The 20,414-nt window shown below is 38.0% G+C and overlaps 1 protein-coding gene across 1 annotated transcript; it reads left to right on the forward strand.

The window, feature by feature from the left end:
- Window positions 1-523: 523 nt before the first annotated feature.
- tbc1d31 (TBC1 domain family, member 31) lies at window positions 524-19,596 on the forward strand. The gene is made up of 23 exons (XM_041794504.1): window positions 524-930; window positions 3,042-3,182; window positions 3,470-3,585; window positions 5,171-5,349; window positions 5,460-5,611; window positions 5,793-5,952; window positions 6,073-6,273; window positions 6,370-6,537; window positions 6,642-6,721; window positions 6,829-6,975; window positions 7,879-8,012; window positions 10,046-10,179; window positions 10,341-10,520; window positions 10,607-10,839; window positions 10,945-11,017; window positions 11,134-11,213; window positions 11,299-11,434; window positions 15,408-15,500; window positions 15,891-16,019; window positions 16,189-16,383; window positions 16,618-16,687; window positions 16,776-16,949; window positions 17,334-19,596. Exons 1-23 carry the CDS (start codon window positions 860-862, stop codon window positions 17,486-17,488), a joined length of 3,201 nt encoding a protein of 1,066 aa, XP_041650438.1. The 5' UTR covers window positions 524-859; the 3' UTR covers window positions 17,489-19,596.
- Window positions 19,597-20,414: the final 818 nt, after the last annotated feature.

Consider the following 20,414-nt stretch of genomic DNA (forward strand, 5'->3'; position numbering starts at 1 on the left):
TCTTCTGCTAAAATTAAGGCATTTTTAAAATTTCATGCAATTTTACTACACAGCAATCCACTACTTCATTGCTCCAATGTGTCTACAGAGATCTACCTCAACAAAGGGCTGAGGGGCTTGGACCTTTCTGTTGGGGTAGGGGCTAGGGGTCCTCCCTGGGTGATTTTTGGATTATCAATATCTATTTAATTCACTCTTTGCCTCTCATTTACGCTCAAAATACACATCTTAATCACTGACAGTAATTTTAGAGGTCAGGAACCTGTTCCAGCATGTCAAGCTCTTTGTCTGATTTGACGGTCTTAGATATTTTACATTTTAGTAACTGGATTAAAAAGGGAAAATAACGATTGATTTAGAACCCTTTTTATTTTTCCACAGCAACAAGGGGTTAAAAGCAGATAGAAAGTTGGAAATTATTAGCAAAGTGATAATCGAAAATTACTATAACGCATTTAGAACTCAAACTCCCACAATGCATTCTTGTATTTACGTTCTACGTCAACTTCACGCGACAAAATAACCGTCTTCAAACATACTAAAAAATCCAGAAACTGGAGTTGAAGTTTTCCGAAAGCATCGAGTCTATTTTGTTAATCCATTGGGCTCTTAAGCATCAACAAACACTGTATTCACGAATATTACGGGGTCTTAACGAGTAACTCAAAACTTAATACAGTAAATGATGCTGTTTCAAATTTCGCGCTGTTTGCTCCGCCTGTACACAGATTAGCCTGCTAGCTAGACAACCAGCCATGTAACCGTAAACTGGGGACGTAACGCTGACATTAAGTCAAATAAAAGATATATTTTCTGTGTTTCACACTGGTGCTTTGAGCTCCGCTAAGTGTGTTTTAAAATGGAGGTGACAGACATCGGAAACAAAGAAGAAGGGAAAGTCATGCATCGAAAACCAGCAGCAGGAAAGGGGTGAGTTTCAGATAGTTTAAGATGCTTGTTCAAGTCTAAGAGAACAAAGATGCTGACAGTCACTCATTTATGTGGTTTACACTACACAATTTCTCTGTAAAACGTACTTTGAGACTAATAATGCTGCAGTGTGCCTGACTGTTCAAAAGCCATGTGTAGTCACACTTGTTGCTCTCTTTCATACAACCTGACTTGGCCAGTAAACACTACTAAATGAAGCATGAATGGATTTACCGGTAATACGACATTATAGGGAGAGGTAAGACAGCTTTGTTCACAGCGTATGGCACATTTCGGCAACAAAGCAATCCAAATCATCCCGAATCAAGACATCTAATAACATCGATAAACAAGGAAAGACAGAAATTATTAGAGAGCATATTTTCTGAGGGATGAATTAGAAAAAACAGGTTTGTCACATATTCAATTATATTATTGAATTTATAAACTAAAACTAATGGTAGAACAAAGTTCTATATTAATAAAATAATTGTTTATTATTATTATTATTATTATTATTACTGATTTTACTACAAATACAACCGATTTTATGATGTTTGGGTGAACCTTTTATTTACATACTTTAATAATTAAAGATAAGTGTATATGTACATTTTAGTTACTTCTTATCATGATTACGTATAATATGTAGGGAGACACAATATTGAGTTTATGCAGATAACTGATGCTTACAAATTAATTTTAGTCAATACTGTTATCAGTACTGATACTTAGATGTAATGTTAAATTTTGTGGATGAACAAATTAAAACAGACTTTAAAGAATAAGGAATGATGATGAGTAATGATAACAAGACTTCAGCTGACATAGGTCTGTTGGTCAAGCCTAAAACTCCAGAGACTTATTTGTATAGCTGATATGAGCAGATTTTTATAGTCAAAATATCAGCAGAAATTCTTATATCTGCCAATACCAATATTCACTTTTAACCCAATACTGTATTACTAGTGTATTATTTAGCGACTTGCTAAATCTGGTACAAACAAGTTTTCATTTACTATGTATGAAGGGTCAGCGTCTTTGCACACTGTCTCTTGATAAATAGATAAAGAAAACTACACTTGTATCGCTAATATTATGCATTCCTAATAATATGTATATTTTGGATTTTTTTTTTCTGACTTATTTGTTTATTTATTTATTCTCTAATTTGAAATACAAAATGGTATTATGCCGACAGTGGATTCTGTATATATATTTTGCAATTTGCTAGTAAAAATATCTTTAAAAGATATTTGAATAAATTGAAATACATGTATTAAAGTAATTTAATTAGAGGCAGAGATGATGAGCGAATTTTTTTCCTTTGATTTTAAATAAGTACAAGTTTGTTCCAGATGGGGGGGGACTGAATACTGCTCCTTCACTGTTGGTTTTGATTTAGGTGACAGACATGCCTGTCCCAGACAACCTTAGGGTCTGGATTGTTTCGTCCTGTAAGGAGATCACAACTGTATATTGGTCCAAAGCCACTCAGCGTTCAAATAAGAATAAATAAATGAAAATAAAAACTACGGTCTGACGTTCTCTGGCTTTACTTTGAGTACAAGGTACATAATATTGAAGCTTTCTTCAATAACAGCACATCCTCCTTTTTTGTATCCTTTTCAAAGAAATACTAAAACAGTGTTTCCCAATTTTTTAGTCCATGAACCCCAAAATATTAGTCAGTGACCTGGGACCTCTACCTTCTCTGCATGTGGGTAAAATGTGTAGTGTTGCATAAAGCATTGTGCACTAATGTACCCTTTAGGGATTTTTGTGTACGCATTACTTACATTTAAGATAATAACTTGGGTTTTATTTTAAATCGAACTCATCTTAAGAATAGCCTATATTTTTTACAATAATGGATCAAATATATCCCTTTAAATTATTTAGAAACCCCCCTAGTCTGTTTTGGGAGCCCCCCCCCCCCCCCCCTTCAGTTTCTCACCGTGTTTCTCCAACTGTGAAACCTTAAGGTGAATATTGTGAAGAGAGAATCTGCCCCATTATTTAGGACCTTATTGTTACCACTAGAGAGCAGCGAAGATTCATTGAACTGTGTTGTTGTCCATTTGAGTCTATTTGTTATTTCTCTTTCTCAGGGTGTTGGTGACAATCATCCGCACTGCACAGCAAGCAAAGATTGTGCGTTTCCTTCATGTTGCCTTTGACACCACAGGAGACTCCTTTCTGGCTGGTGATCACCATGGCAACATCTATGTCTTTGACATCAGCAGAAATAGGTGACCCAGAAGCCCCCAAATAATTTGAGTGTACAAGTGTCTTTGTTTGTTTCTACTTTTGTTACACATGAGAGTATAGTTAGCTAAACAGATGTGGGTGACTCAGGAACCAGTATTCCCAAATGTTATGATCCTTATACTTTTATTACTGTAACCATGCATCCTGTTGATTGTAATATTAGCAGTTCAATACTGGTGTCTCTTTTCTCATCCTTCAACATCCTTCACATTCATCTAATCCCAGGTTTTAATTACTGTTTTTTTTTGTTTTTTTTTTTTTTGAGCAGGTTTCGTCTGGTGCAGAAGACAGGACAAGCCAGTACCGCTCTGGCATTCAGCCTCCGCAGGACCACAGAGTTCCTTGTGGCTCTCACTGACTACACCATGAAGTGCTTTGACAAAGGTGAATTGGACACAAGTCCTCACATTGGTCCTCATTTGTTAAACTGGTATAGAAAAATTGTGGATTTTTGTGCAGAAATCATCTTATAACAAGGTTCAGGTGTTGTTTATGAAACGTGCGTATCTAGCCAATCACAGAGTACAATGAGCAGATGTTGACAAATGTGTTGGCTGAGAATGATTGTGATTTGAATAACAGGCCCCTATATATTTACAGTTCAGCTGGCCTTGCCCCAGAGTTTAGGACATGGAGGAATGCCATACAGCATAAAAAACTGCCCCCATTATTATGGTGTTAATTTCCAGGTCAGAGAAGTCAAGGAAAAATAACTTCTTGATGTTTTTCAGCCTGAAAAGTGGTGTAAAAGAGTCAGAAACACCACATAACCATAATTTGTGATATCATCACAATTCTTTGCATTTATACTATAATATAATCATGGCTCTTAATATTTGGGATTTAAAAATGTGGTCAGCCCATAAGATGGTACCAATAAAGTATGCCGTTGTTTTTAAGCAGCATGCAAACAGGAGAAGAACAGCCAGACCCCAGCATCAGAGATAAAATGCTCTCTTCTTACAGTTCATGAGACTTAAAAAAAAGAAAGAAAGAAAGCCTGAAATTTCCGGTTGCAAATGACATGTTTATTATAATGTCTATTTCTCATTTGAATAGCTTTTTTCCTAAACATGTCAGTTTCAATTCTTACATTTTTGAAGTGGTGGATGAGGTCTTGTCTCAGTCTTTTTGCCTTCACACGCAATACATTAATAAGTCTACACACATGCAATTTTATTTAGATCCAATGTAGGTTAATGTTGATGCTCAGCTGTTATACACATTCCAGGTTTATACAGTTAAATGGATAGAAGTAAAAAAACGCCTCTTCCTGTCAAATCCCTAACCCAATGAGAGCAGTCTGAAATTATTTTATATTTCAGAAGCTAAACATTTAGTTTGTTTGTTCTCAAGTTTAATCTTTTTTTTCTGAATAACCATTTTTTTTGGGGGGGGGGGGTAAATCTCCCACTACATTTACTAAAGTCATACTTTGATTACTGTGAACACTGGAGTTTATGTAATTACAGAAACAACCTCTCTAATTTTTAAGCAAACTGATAGAGAAATGTCCTTTAATCAGATTTAACAAACAAGGGAATCAGTTAAAAGTTCATGCTGCTCAGGATCATTTTAAAAGCCAAATTGCTTGCAGGAATTGTTAGAGGTTGGGTGTAGTATCAAATCTGCACACTGCAGAGAAAATTCACACTGACTTGAAAACATGCGTGCACAAGCTGAGACTGTGCATGGGATTTGAACATATCCTCTGCTCACGTCCACATTTATAAATGCAGATCTGTGCGTGAAAATAACCGTATAGACAGTTTTTCTCAATATACATGGGGCCATTGTTTTTTTTTGCTGTTAGTAGTCATTCTTATAGGTGTTTTAGCATTTCTGTAGCCTGTCTTAAGCACATTTTCTCTAACTTCATTGTTATCTTGTAATCAATAACAAAAGCAGATGAACCCTGAGGCATAAATTGATTCATTCTTTTATTTTTGCCCCATTTTTCATGGTGCAGACACAAAGCAGTTGGTCAGTTGGATGCGGGGTCACGAAGGAGCGATCTCATCCATCTCTGTCCACAGCTCAGGTAGGTATGCCATCAGTACGTCCTCAGACACGGCTCAGCTCTGGGACCTTGACACCTTCCAAAGGAAGAGGAAACTCAACATTCGACAGTCTGTTGGTATTCAAAGGGTAAACATCCACACACCCTAAACTTTTAGTCTGATCACTTTATGAATGTCATTGAGGACTATTTTAAGTGTCTTGTTTTTGGTTGATTGTAGATGATTTTTTTTTCGCAGGTTTTTTTCCTGCCTCTCAGTAACACCATCCTTAGCTGTTTCAGTGATGACTCTATTTTTGCTTGGGAAAGCGACACTTTGTTCTGTAAATATCAGCTCCCTGTTCCTGACAGTGGACCAAAAGTCTCCTACAAGGCCTTCGCTGTCACACGGTAAGTCTCAGACATCAAAGAACAACCCAGTTATTGATCATGTGGCTTTACGTATAAATCTTCTTGATTGTATTTCTCCCTCAGTTGAGCCTTTAAGTACTTCGTATGCATTATAAACATAATGGCATTCATTGATTGAACAGCTTTATCAAACACTGATGTATCTGACTTGTGTTGACAGTGATGGTAAGAGCCTCGCTGCTGGTGGACGCTCCAACCTGCTGCACCTGTGGTGTTTGGACAGTCAGCAGCTGATCAGGGTGATTCAGATGCCTGCACAGGTCCGAACTGTCAGACAGCTGGAATTTCTTCCAGACAGTTTTGATGGAGGTGCCAGCCAGGTACATTAACAACCTTCTTCTTTCTACAGTTGTGGAGCTTTCTTTTAAAAGTAAATGTAGGCTCTGTGTGAGCATATGCTTCCTCTTGTGTGCTTGAGACTGTTTTGTTTATCTCTGTAGACACTGGGTGTACTTAGTCAGGACGGAGTGATGCGTTTCATCAACGTTCACACCTGTAAGCTGCTTTTCCAAATGGGCTCCCATGACGACGCCATCATCACAGTTGCCGTCAGTCCTAACGGCAGACACATCGTGGCTGTCATGGATAACGGCAGCATCAATGTCTACAATGTCCAGAGTCTCACACAGGAACTAAACAAGGTGATAATTAGCTGTGATAAATGTATCTGGTTAGTTAATTAGATAGTGTTCTATATGTAAAACATTTTGTGCCATGCTGTCATCGCTGTTTCTCAGCCTCCTCCGTCCCAGGTGGCTGTTGTCTGCGAAGCGGATCAGGGGTTGGCAGATTTGAAGGTAAAAGTCCGGTCCGATGTCATTCATAGACCCGCTAAGAGCTCTGGGAGGCGGACACAGGTGAAGATACTCAGACCTCCTGCTGGGTCTGCAGCTGAGGATAAAGAGGTGAGAACAACACAAAAAAAAACCACATACATTTGTTTTCTTCTGTGTCTTTTCTTCATGATGACTGATTTTAATATGTGCTTATGTTTTGTGCCTTCTGACAGAATGATCTGCCTGCTGGTTTGAATAAGAAGAGACTAGTTTCTATGCTTAAAGCCTTTGGAGAATATCCTGCTAAGTACAGGTAAGACTAACTCTAATAAGAGGAGGATTTACTCATAATGATTTTAATTTTCAGTGCTTATCTGTGTGACAGTATTGTTATGATTTATTTATGTGCCTGTGTTGCAGGATGTTTGTTTGGCGGTCTTTGCTGTGTCTTCCAGAGAACCATGCAGCGTACAGCAGTCTGACTGATAAAGGCCTGCATACAGCATACCTCACTCTGCAGGATAAATACCCCATCAAAAATCACAAGCTGCAGAGAGGGCTGCAGAGGTATTAGCTTGTCTTATCATACAGGAAGGGTGTCCCCAACTAAGGGTTCACGTGGTCAAATCTTATTGGTCAGCTTTTGCCTATAGTTGACTATTTGTCAAATGTAGACAAGAAAACCATTGAACATTACATGTTATGGAATAGCAGACAAGCTTATGCATGCTTAGTTAATCTTGTGGTAGGGTAGTTGTATAAGTAAAAAAAAAATAGCTCAATCAAAGAATGCAAACTGCACATTTAGTTCAAAAAAGCTATCTGAGAAACACTATAGGTTTGTGTAGAATTGAAATATCTTATTTTAGAGGCAAAATGTCTCATTAATAACAGGGGAGTGTCACTTTATCAGCAGGAGGGGGTTAGGGTGAGAAATTGGTGTGTATAGATGAAAAAATAGTTAAATGAAGGAAGGAAATGAATGGGGTGGGGGGTGGGTTACAAAATGGGTTAAAGAAGCAGCTGTATGCCCCAACACAGTTAATATTGACTAACTATACATTTCAGCATATATACATACCATATGCTTTGGATTTTAATCTCTATAACTCATTTAAATTTCTGAAGTGCTATAAATTGAAGGAAATGTGGAATAAACAGCAGAAATTCAAGTATTCCTTTGCATTAACATAAGGGGTTACAAATGTAAATCAGCTTTAAGATCACTGCCGCCATTGTTTTAGTGACAGTGACAATAAATCATTCATTCATTCATTAAAATTGTCTCTGAGCAGCCCCATGAAGCTGTAACATAATGATCCTCGTTTCATAAGCAGGTGTTCAACTGTGAGATTAGCTGTCCAGTGAGGCTCTTTTCAATAGTGGAATGCAGAAATGTTGAGTTTGAGTATTTCATAGTCACATATTTTTAAACAAATCTGCTGTGTGATCATTTTCTCCTCTCCACAGGGTTTTGTCTGCCTTAGCTCACTGGGCGGCCATCTTTGGGGAGGTGGACTATCTTCCTCTGGTTGCCTTCCCTTTCGTCAAGCTCTACCAGAACAACCCAATGCTCTGCTTTGAGGTGGTGGCCACCGTCATAGGTACTGACTGGCTTTTTCATTAAAGTGCCATTCTCCTTAAGATGCTTTTATGCTGTCAAAGTAGTAACACACTAAGGCAAAAAGTTTTAAAAAGCTCATAGAGAATTAGAGGCTGACATGAATTAAAAATCTGTTTAAATTCTGGACAGCCGGTGTCAGACAGTGCTAGTATATGGTCCATTCCACTTAAGAGATTTGGAGTATTTATCTCAGCTCAGTAAAAACAGGCTCCCAAACAACTCTTCATTTGGTATGAATTTGACCTTTTGAATGTGTATTAAGTAACAATAAAAACTGAAGAAAAGAAACTGGTTCTTAAACAGAAGCCAGCTTTTGTGGTTTACATAAAAAAGCTGTTTTGTAAAACGGGATCACTTTCCCTATTAAAATTCTTTTATGGCTTTAATAGGGAAATTCTAATGTGAATTTGTTTTCATAATTTTAACCCTATAAATGCCAGTTTATTTACACAATGCCACTTTTTGTCAGGTGCACCTGCATAAACAGGTGGACACATGTGGCTGTATTGTTTACACTCTGCACTGCAGGGATTGGCTGCTTCTTGGTTCAAACACTTTTATTTATGATGCAGACATGGTTGCAAAGGTCATGTTGACGAGAGGATTTTTAATCACCTTTTATCTTTTCACTTCAAAGACATAAATCAAAGAAAAGGCTGTGAGAACTTTTGATTATTCAGACCACATCTCTCTTGCCTGCAAATATACGCACACACGCACGCGCACATACCGTGAATGCCCAATAACATTGGAATATATAGAGGCCATTTTCAAATGAATAATCTTGGTTTTAACCCTCTAAGTTGCTATAACCCTGAAATTATCATTTTGCGCGATATTATGTAACCTAACGTTAATACAATATAATGTCTCTGCACATCAGTCATATAAGAAATGAGCGAATCAGATGAAAAACGCTAAAAACTACAACTTTAAAGGCATAAGTCCAGGATGCATTCCTAACACAATCAGTTATCATGTTATTGTTTTACAGTTTTTCCTGGTTTTTATCAATACATTTTTTCAGAGCAGATTTGAGTGTTTTGGCTACACTTACACACTCATATACACACACACTAATTTCTCAATGCACATACACGCCAGACTCTGTTACCATAGCAAACACCCAAAGTAGTTTTAGTTTAAATAATTTATCCACTGGCCTACAGTCAAACAAGGTAATTATCTCCCACAGTGCCTCTCTGCAAACATGGAAAAATGGCAAAATTTGGCAAGAGTACCTGGATGCAGCCGAGGACCTCCACTTCAAACCTGAAGTTGGAAAATCAGCGTACTGTCAGAGTACTGTATGTACTCCTTTGTGTTGTATTTGTCTTGTATGTTTCTTATGCTCCCCATATCTGCACAATGAATTGCCCCATTGGAGACCAATAACGTTCTTGATTGACAGGTTGATGATCAGGCTAAACATGTAGGAGATCTGCAGGACTTTGTGATTTGTGATATTAATTGCTTCCAGATGAATCAGTTCATCCCTGGGAGAAAATCTTGATTTTGTAAAGTGTAAGGATCCTACCTAACGTATGTAAAAAAAAAAAAAAAAAAAAATCTAATGATGGTTGCAGAGTGCAGGTCCATTTAAATCTTCAATGTACTAACTCTCCTCTGTTCCCACTGATCTCTAAAAGGTGCTCTGTACTTCCTGCCCCCTGCAAGCAAACTTTAAAAAGGTTTTGATTTTAATTTTTAAAGAAAGAGACTGTTGTATTTGACCTAGGTCAGCAGGTGGCTCATTCAAGAGGGATGAAACTAATGCCCCCTCACTGCTCACTATTTGATAGATTTTATGTTGCAGCTAGCTGTTGCTCTTTACAGCGTTTCTTCCAGGGAGATTTTGTAAGACATATTAGGCTAATACTTAGGTCCAATATCTTTGGTAACCCAAGAAGACAATTTCAGTCATATCTTTAAAAGGAATCCCCTCAGTGTGTTAGATTTCTTACTGATTTGTCACTCACTCAGTGTGTTTACATTTTTTGTTTGCTTTTTCAGTAAATTGGTGTCAGCACTGGTTTGAATACTTCCCCAATCCTCCTCTAAACATCCTGAGCATGGTGGAGAACGTTGTGGCTCATCATGACAAGGAGCTGCTGCAGCACCTGGTAGACTGTGGCGTCACCTCTCAGGTAACAGCACCACACATCTGAAGGAGAGGGTCACAAAGCCATACCCAAAGTTACAAAGAGGACAGTTTATAACTGCTATTTATGTCAAGGCTCTTGAGGTTATAAATAGACACTATACAAATAAGGATTTATTGATTTAGTGTTTCATCAATGTTTTCCAGCTCTATGTTTGGCCCCTGCTAGAGACCTTGTTCTCAGAGGTTTTGACTCGTGATGAGTGGCTCAAACTTTTTGACAACATTTTCTCCAACCACCCGTCATTCCTGCTTATGACCTGTGTGGCCTACATCACCTGCTGTCGTGAGCCTCTGCTGCTCTGCTCCCAGAAACAGGACTTTGAGGTAAATACTTTCTCCTTTCCTATAGAAATCAAATTCAATAAATGTATAAAATGTTGTCTCATCTCTTCTTTTATAATTCCTTTTAGTATTTTTTCCACCACCGTAACAACCTGGATGTGGGAGCCATGATAAAGGAGGCGTACCGGCTCATGAGCAGCACACCAGCTGACATCAATCCCAGGACTCTGCTCTCTGATTTTACACCCCTGACTAAAGGGCAGTACCCTGTGTTCAACCAGTATCCAGAGTTTGTAGTGGAGTATCAGAGCAGAGAGAGGGAGAAGATTCGACTGCAGGAGCTGGAATATCTCCGTGAGAGGTCAGGGTTTGAAAGAAGTGTTATTTATTGAGTTAAATATATGCCACATGATAAATTAAAGAGTCGTCACAGAGAACAATGTGTGGGTTTTTTTGGTCTCCTCAGGCAGGAGGTTTCTGCCCTGCGTGCAGATTTTGTTCGTCACCAGGCTGAAGAGGAGGCCTATTACGCTCAACAGGTATTTTTTAGGAATCCTTTATGGAGATAATCTCTCTAAATTTATCTTTATATGAAACTAAAACCTGAAATAAAAATCATGGGAATTTCATTGTATTTTGCACATGTTGAACACAGGAGCTGCTGCAGAAGGCAGAGGAGCAGCGCAAAAACATCCTCGCACAAGAAGAGGAAAAACTCACCCAGCAGAGGGCAAAGTAAAATCACAAGACAATTTAAATTGTTTAGCAACAAGACTAAAAGGAGCAAAATCACTCATCGATACTTCTGTATCCTCTGCAGGTTGGCAGCTATGAAGAGAGAGCTGAAGGTGAAGGAGTTACAGCTGCTGGATGCCACCAGGAGACGGTTCCTAAAACACCAGCAAGACCTGAGAGCCTCACAGGTCAAAGGTTTAGAGAAGGAGATCACCAGAAAGGTAAACAATATGTTACATAATAATTTAAAATATTTTTTTTTTTGGCTTTCATGCCTTTATTCAGATAGGAAAGTGGATAGCATCAGAAACTTGGGAGGGAGAGTGGGAAATGACATGCAGGAAATGAGTGAGAGACTAGATTTGAACCCTGGCTACCCACTTAGAGGATCACAGCCTCAGAGCACAGTGGCAGTTTCAGAAATGTGGAGGTCCCAAGCAAAGACTGATTTAAAGCCTTTGAAGAGAACAAAATATTTCAAAACATTCAAGATTAAAAGTCAAAGAACTACAGGGAATAACCCATTCTGAAATGTAGATACAACTCCCAAATATCCAATGGAACTTGCTCATGACTACGAAGAAGAGCAACATAACTCAAACTCACCTCATCACAATATTTTAGCACATCTCCAGGCCAGGGGAAATGTGTACAAATTTAAATATAATTATTTGTGCATATCTCCAATCATATCTTTCAGTTATTGCATTGAAAACCACACAGTAATCCACCAGTTTATTGTTTCAGTTACGTCCACAGGGATCCACCTAATTATAATTTCTTTAAGTTTATATGAAGACCATTTGTTGCTCTTTTGAGGGGCTTGGGCTGCTTTTGGGGCCAGAGATCCTCCCTGGGAACTTTATAGGGCTATAAAAAAACTGTTTTGATCCTATTAAGTGAGTTATTGGCCCTCATTTTAATTCAAAATGCTACTTTTAATCACTGAAATAATTTTAGATGCATAATGCATATTTGATGCACAACAGTAGTGAGTGTATCTTGAGGCCCCGGGCAATAGGTTACTTTTTCCTCATGGTAAAACCACCTATGTCTGTACATCAGGTGTGGACATTACCATAAGGCTAGCAGCACCCCTACATGTTTTTTTATTTCAACTCTAAAACAGCTCAGACCTTATGACATACAGTAGGTTAAAAAAATAGGTAACCATGATGTTTTATTGTACCAATAACAAACGGTACCAAGACAATTTCATCCTCAGTCATTTAAATATGTGATTTAGAGATGCACACAGTATTTGATTTTTAGTATGTAAATGTTTCCAAACTCATTTTAGCTAATACAATGACAGATGTATCCACAGCTTTTTTGTTGTAAAGAATCCCAAGTGTCTCAGATGCACAGAGGTTGAGTCAGGAGCAGGGAAGTAGACTGTCCTTGTAATTTTACATTTGGGACTTCATTCAAAATGTTCAGGGCTCAAGGTGGGTCCCCCATGTGCATGTTTCTTAGGCATCCACCTATATCAGCTGGCACATTTGTGCATTTTGCTTCTATTTAAGCCTGATATGTTATTTACACTTCCGATATGTACGGCTGTTAAGTCTGGTGTGAATTTTAATCTCTGCCAATATCATGTTGATAATATTATGCATCCCTAATGATTACTCAACACATCACGAGGTATCAGCTCATACTATATAGAGGCATTTATCTTGCACTGCACGCTTTTTTAGCACTCTTCAGACACCATTACAAGCTTCTTGTGGTCTCAGCCATCTTGCTTTTTCATAGTTTGTCCATTTGTTGTACACAAAGATGTGAGTTGATGTGATGTAGGGGTGTAAAGGTATGTGTATTCATACTGTACCGATTCGGTATGGGCCTCTCGGTACGGTACAGACATGTGTCGAACGGATACATACGGAACAAAGCTCACATACAGACAGAAAACCAGAGCACAACTCACTGTCACACTGTCCTGACAACCACACAACCACAGCAAATGACAGCAACAGCCTGAATATTCCCAGATAAAAGTGTCTGTGTAGGAACACTTTGTTTCCCAGTAAAATACAACAATGGACAAAGACAACAACAGTAGCGCTGACATTATTCAGCAGATGTGTCTCTGACAGCACGTTGTCCAGCGGATCAATCAAAGCATTTGAAAAGCACCACTCAAACAAGACGTCACTGTAAAGAGGAGGAACAACAAGAAGTCTCACCAGTGGGTTATGAATTTCCCATGATTTAAGATCTTTTATGATAACAATGTTATCCTCAGATTTCACACGGCTCTAACCTCTTTATCTGCCAAGATGGGCTGTGAAAAGTTCTGCCAAACTTTGTAGTAGGTCCCATTGGTTAAAAAAGTAATCCAGTGCTAAAGTTTGAGTTCAAATCAGCAGAAAAGACGCTAATTAGCATACCTGACAGTTGTATGATGATGTGTTCAAGTGGAAGATTTTAGTAATTAAAGAACGAGTTGAAATATGTCAATATATCAATTGAAATAACCTAATAATTCAAAATTGTATTTATTTATTAATATTTTTAATCATTGAAAACTTTTGGAAGGAGGTTACAGCATTATTAATAATTTAAATGTAATTTTCCAGCCTTTTTATTTTAATACAATTTAATTTAAAAAAACTCAAATTTATTTATTCGCTTCAATTACTGTACCAAAAGCGTACCGAACCGTGACTTCAAAACCAAGGTACACACCGAACCGAAATTTTTCTGTACCGTTACACCCCTAATGTTATGGCTGTTTTATGCCCAGTATTCCACCAAAACCCACTCCCCTGCTGCCTTTTGTTTATAAAATAAAAACAAACAAACCTCTGCAGTGTGTGCTTTCTGCATGCAAAGATGATCACATACGCTTGACTTAAATTTGAGAAGCATTTCATGGTATTAATTGTTTCATTAATTGCAAGCATATCTGTTAACAGCTCAGCATGAATATGTGTACTTGTTAAAATTGATTTTTTCACTTCCAGAGAACTCTGTAATGAGCCTCTTATTTGAGCACTAAGCAAATATTAATCTTACTTTTTCACTGCTTATTGCTCTGTTGATTTGCAGCAGACAAGGGAAAGCACATTGATAAACTATTTGTTTTCTTCACTTGGAATAGAAATTTATGATGGAATTTGATTTACCTTTCCTCACTCATGTATTCTGCATTACCAATATTAGACATGCCCATTCAGAGTTCAGATAGCTTGTAGCTTAAAGTAAAATAAAATCAGAATAGCTTGGTAAAAAACCTGGTTAAAAAAATATATATTACACACAGAAACAATGAGATGATCAAATTCAAACTACTGACATGAGACCACTGTGAGTCAAACTTCAAACAAAGTGGCATAAAATACTGTTGAATGATCAGCATTTAAACAGCATAGTAATAAAAACATAAAAATAAAAAAATACTAGTTAAGGAAATTCCTTCACATTGACATGAAACAAACTTTATTTACCGCAAAGTGTGGAGCAACAACAACTTAAAGTCAATGTGGATTTAAAAGCACAATGATATTTGGGATTATATAAAAATAAATATATCAAACTGTAAAGAACCAAAAAACTGCAAGGTGGCATAATGAGTTTAATAATTTGGCTTAACTTTGTTTTTTCTCTTGTGTTGCAAAGGAGTAGACTAAAAGTACATGAGGCATTTTTACCTCCACCAAGGAGGTTATGTGATCGGGTGGGTTCTTTCGTTTGTCTGTTAGTTTGTTAGCAACATAACTCAAAAAGTTGTGGACGGATTTTGATGAAATTTTTTGGAAATGTCAGAAATGGCATAGAAAAGAACTGGTTAGATTTTGGAAGTGCTCCGGATCACCGTCTGGATCCAGGAATTTTTTAAAGGATTCTGTACTTTTGGGAGATAAGGCTAATGGTGGAGGTCTGCGCTCTCTGAGTGCTTTTTTAGTTTAGAATTGCATTATTAAGTATCAATATGTTTATGGCATGAGAGGCTATAAATCATGAATTAGTTGGAGAAAAACAGGCAAGTATATGGATAATTAGCCCGTCACCATAGCCCGTCATCAGTCTGGAAGGAACTGGGCTTTACCACCTGCATATAGGTGGAATAAAATGACCCTTGTTTCATATGCAGGTGTTATATTGTGAGACTGGCCGTTGGATGAAGGTTTTTTGAACAAATACTTGAATTTTTGGGGTCACCCCTTATATTTATGTTGTGATCAGATCGACCAGCGTGAGCGAGAAACAGCTGCAGCTGTCCAGGACCTAGAAGTGAGACAGATGGAGCTGGAGGCTCAGAGGAGGAGACTTGAACAGGTGACCAACATTCAACCTTCTTCCTCTCACACAGCATCCACCTGTTACAGTTTCTCTTTGAACCTTAACCGCCATTTATTTCCAATGACTGTGGTAAACTCAAGCCTCCTGAGACAAAATAAGGGTTAACTAAGTATAATAGTAAAGGATGGCACCCTGTGTTTAGCTAAACATTTTTCTCTACCAGAGCTCCTGGGCTTCATGTTTGAGCGCTAATGTCACAATTACCTATGTTATTTTTTGTGCTGTTTGTAGTTTACGAAGTTTAAGACTCTTTAATTGAATAATGAGGATTTTAGTTGATGAAAACAGTAGAATTTGTCAGTATAATGACATTACTGTAAACTTTTTGATTGTTGTGTCAGAAGTTTTTCTTTTTAACTCCCTCAGCACCTGTTGAAAGAGCAGGAGCGCCTTGGACGGAGGGTGGAGGAGGAGGTCGAGGCAAGAATGAGGAGGGCAGAAAGAGAGGAGGAGAACTACACAGAGCTGCTTCACAACACAGAGACAAACATTCAGGTAGCAGTGACACACTCCTGTTTATATTTGTTTACGTGCACACATCTTGTCTCACTCACTTATTATGTTAACCAAAGACTAACAAAGCCGCAGCCTTTTAAAGTCTGATTTGAACACAGATACTGTCTCCTTTCGTATTCATTGACCCTCTCTCTGTACACACAAACAGGCCCTGGAGGAGTCTTTAGTGGAGGCATGCCAGCTGGGCTTAGACTCGGACTGGCAGAGGGAGGTGGCGGAGCGGCTGCGGCAGGTGGAGGCCGAGCAGGAGAGGAAGAGGGACCGACTGGCAGAGCTTCACAAGCAGACACTGGCAGAGGAGGAGAGACTGGCTAACACCATGAGAGATGTGGCAGGAAGGAAGGTAAGCCCAAAATAAAGAGGGTGTTTGTAAACATCAAAATATATTAACAGATTTCTTGCAAATGTTCTAGATGAAGCTCTGTAGCAAAAAGAATATTGCCGTCTGTGGTTCCCCAACTACAAAAACTTCTTACTGTACAAATTTGTATGCCTAAAGTACAAAGCAGGAAGGGAATTTCTTAGATTTGGAAAAACAAATAACTCCATAATAAACAGAATGCTTGTGAATTTTCAGTGGGAGGATGTGATGAGAAGCAGAGCTCTGTTACAGGAGCAACATCAGCCCCTGTCTTCAGCACACACAGGTATTCCTTTAAAATTTTTATACTGCTATTGTGCTAAATGAGTCTTGTATCAGGATTTGGATCAAACACACAGCCTTTGCCTTTACAGATGGACAGAGTCAGACGTGTCCTCGTAGACCGAGTGCCTCAACTTCTGCAGTTTGCGTTGGAACAAACACTGCTGTATCACCAGTCAGACCCAGTGCTACCTCCCCGAAGCAGACAGGAACCAACATGACATGTTTGAACAGTCGTTCACCTACAGAGAGCACCTCCACCGTCTGTAAGTGATCAGAAGTGTGATCCTGATCTCAGAAACTTTGTAAATATGGAAGATGCAGGCTGTGTAAAGGACTCAGTGCTGTGATAAATCAAATGAAAGTCAGTTTGGCTGCACAGGGCTTTGTCAAAAGCATGAGAGGATGCTTAATTTTATTCATTTATGCTTGGTGGCTTTCTACAATCAGTTTGAACACCAAGTCTTCAATTTACTAATATAAGACCATTGCCATTTACTATAAGAATGTACAAAGTAATGGAATGGAATCTTGACAAAGCAAGTTATCCATAGCCAATAACCTGGACCAAGCTCTACTTAATAAAACCGTAAAATAAAAGCTTATATGTCTATAATGTTCACTTCTTTTGTCTTTTTTTCCACTGTTAGTTTCTCTGGACCGAGGCCGTGCCCAGCTGGACAGCAGCGAGAGAGAACTGCTGAAAGAAATCAGAGAGCTGAGACAGAAACTTGCGGCCAGAGCAAGAGAGGGCAGCTCAGCCTCCTCACAGTCTGTCCACACACTGTCCTCTGTCTCCCAGTGACCAAACACGCTGCTCTGTGTCTCCACCATGTCAGAAAAACATCTTCTAATGAGCTATGACAACAGAAACACTGACTCAGACTGTTTCCAAGAGCTTACAGACCACTCTGGTCTCCATCTTTAATGACTGATGATTAGTGCAACTGAATGCAAACTACTCAACTTTCTATAAATTAGGATTTTCAAGATACCGGAATTTTAAACCTCAATGTAATATCAGTAAAGAAATGACTTCATTATCTGTTTCAGTACCCTTGGAAAAATAGAAATCCGACACCCCCAGTTTTGCATTGTTTTAAGTTACCATGAATTACAAAGAAACTCACGTCTAAATTGCACAAACACACGAGCAACATTTCAGTCACCTTCTCTGCTCTGTATTTCCAAGAGACAAACATCACTATAACATCTTCATAAGACAGCAAGAGGCAACCCCTGTGGATAAAAAAATGAAGCCATGACGAAGTCCAAAAAACCAAGACCGTTTGGCTGCAGACTGTGCATCTCTGATAGCCACTCTCACTGCTGTTCGTCTGAGATGTCGTATGTTTTGAAACAAAAATACATGCTTAAACTTCCTAAATAAATTCAAACTAAAATTCTGTTAAGGGTTATGGTCAGGATCAAGGTAACAGTTATGATACCAAAAGTTAAAAAACCTGAACGGCAAAACCTGATTACAAAACATTTCATAAATCGGAGTAAATAGTCTGCTTACAGGAAAAACAGCTCATCCTCCATGTAAACACTAACGCAGCCAGCTTACATAGCTCCATTAGCTATGTAAGCTATGTAGCTAACAGAGCTATGTAGATAACAGAGCTAAAGCTAAGCTCACAAAGCAGCTACGTAAGTTAGGTATCTACATTATGTGCATCACCAAATTAGCTTTAGCTGTTTTTGCTAAAGCTAACTTAGCTGTAGATAACAGAGCTACATAGCTCATGTAGCTAAAGCTAAGCTTAAAAAGCAGCTATGTAAGGTACGTAGATACGATATCTGCTTAGCTATGTTAGCTATAGCTACGTTTTCTAAAGATAAGCTACTTTGGCTTATGTTGTAGTGTTTATTACATGGCTATGTTAGCTTTTGCTAAAGCTAACAACGCCAAATTTAGTCACTGTTCACATTACTACTTCTAAAACATACTTCGATACATAATTTATTTCCAGATTAGACCTCTGAACTTTTTCTCTGTTTTATTTATTAAATGAAGTGAAGTCTGTAATGTTTGCAGTGTGGTTATTTTATGAATTCAACAGCCAAACTTTGAATAAAGTTACATTTAAAACAATATCTAAAACTGGAAATACATTGTAGCTGCAAATTAAGGCACTTCCTTTCTGGGCTAAATGGTGAGAGATGCCGTCTCTGCAGTTCCTGAAGTGTCCACTTGAGGCTGGCAGCAGAAGCATGGAATGTCACCAACACAGACCATGTTAAAATGCTGATTTTTACGTCAGGTTTTGGACTCACAAGCCCCCTTCAGCACCAAATGGCTGATGTCACTCAGGCTTTGTCTTATATTTTCTACTGTGAGAACGTCACCAAAAGGACTTAAATATTGGCCAACTCGTGAATCTGAACAGATCCCTACTGCTCCTCCCTGACCTTACAGTAGCTCTGGTTTAAATACAGGGCAAAAAAACAATGTTTTTCAAAGCTTTGGTACTTTGTTTCATTTAAACTTTTGGTATCAAAAAGTATCAAAATTTAAACAAACTTATTATACTCTAGATCTTTTTGAAATGCATCTCTGTCTATCTGATTGGTTTGCTTAAACAGACTAATCATTTCATCTGTGGCTGTCATTGCTACATGTGATGAACACATGAACGTTTAGCTTGTTTCATTACATTAGAGGATTCAAAAACTCCAGAAGCAACACGTCAGTTGATTAAAACTTAGTTTTGCCTGCAGTGAATCCATACATATGATTTGTTCTGTTACTGCTGACAGTTTTATGTAGTGTGCATTGTAATTACTGGTTGTCACTCTTCTGGATTTGTTACCATACACCTTTCAACCAATGTTAAGCTGTACACTGTTTGTGGTTTTCTTGTTTTTCTCTAATCCCTCAAGCTGTGATCTATTTTTAAATTAACGTTATTTGATTTGTCTTATTTATTATGTATTTTTTGATAAACTGTTTTTTTTAAAAATCCAGTTTTTCTCTTTTATTGTGCCTTAAAGGTGCACATGCGTTACTCATAATTCAATATTTGCACTACCAGTAGGTGATTATAGCTGTTATACAGGTTACTACTAAATCAGCTCTTTGTGAAGTTCTTGAATCTGCTTTGTTTGACAGTCCTCTGAAGGCTGAGCTCTGTTGCTTGTGCTCCTTTTCTTACCACGCTTTTCCCTTCCTATCAACTTTTCATGAATATGCTTCAATACAGCACTCTGAGAACAGCCTTCTCAGCAGTGGCCTTCTGTGGCTTACCCTCCTCATGGAGGCTTTCAATGATTGATTCCTCTGGATAACAGTTAAGTCAGCAGTCTTCCCCATGATTGGTGCTTGGTGTACTGAACCAGAGTGAGAACATGAAGGCTCAGAAAACCTTTGCAAATTAGACTTTTTCATAATATTCTAATATTTTGAGATAGTGGATATTTTATTTTTATTAGCTGTAATCTTCAAGATTAAAACAAAAATCATCTTGAAATATTTCACTTTGTATGAGATAAATCTAAAATATATGGGAATGTAACATTCTGAAGGAAATTCCAATATAAGAGAAAATCTCAATTTTTTTTTTTTAAACCAAAAAGTGATGAAAAAACAACATCAGTACTGACATTTACTAAACTCATCTTAAAATCAACATCAGCGGTCATTTTCATAATCAGATTTCCAATATCTTGTTAAAAACTAAATTCTGGATTTATGTCCAAATAAAGCATAGTTATGAAACTGAACCTAA

This window comes from Cheilinus undulatus, linkage group 8, assembly GCF_018320785.1.
Source record: "Cheilinus undulatus linkage group 8, ASM1832078v1, whole genome shotgun sequence".
NCBI classification, from domain to species: domain Eukaryota; kingdom Metazoa; phylum Chordata; class Actinopteri; order Labriformes; family Labridae; genus Cheilinus; species Cheilinus undulatus.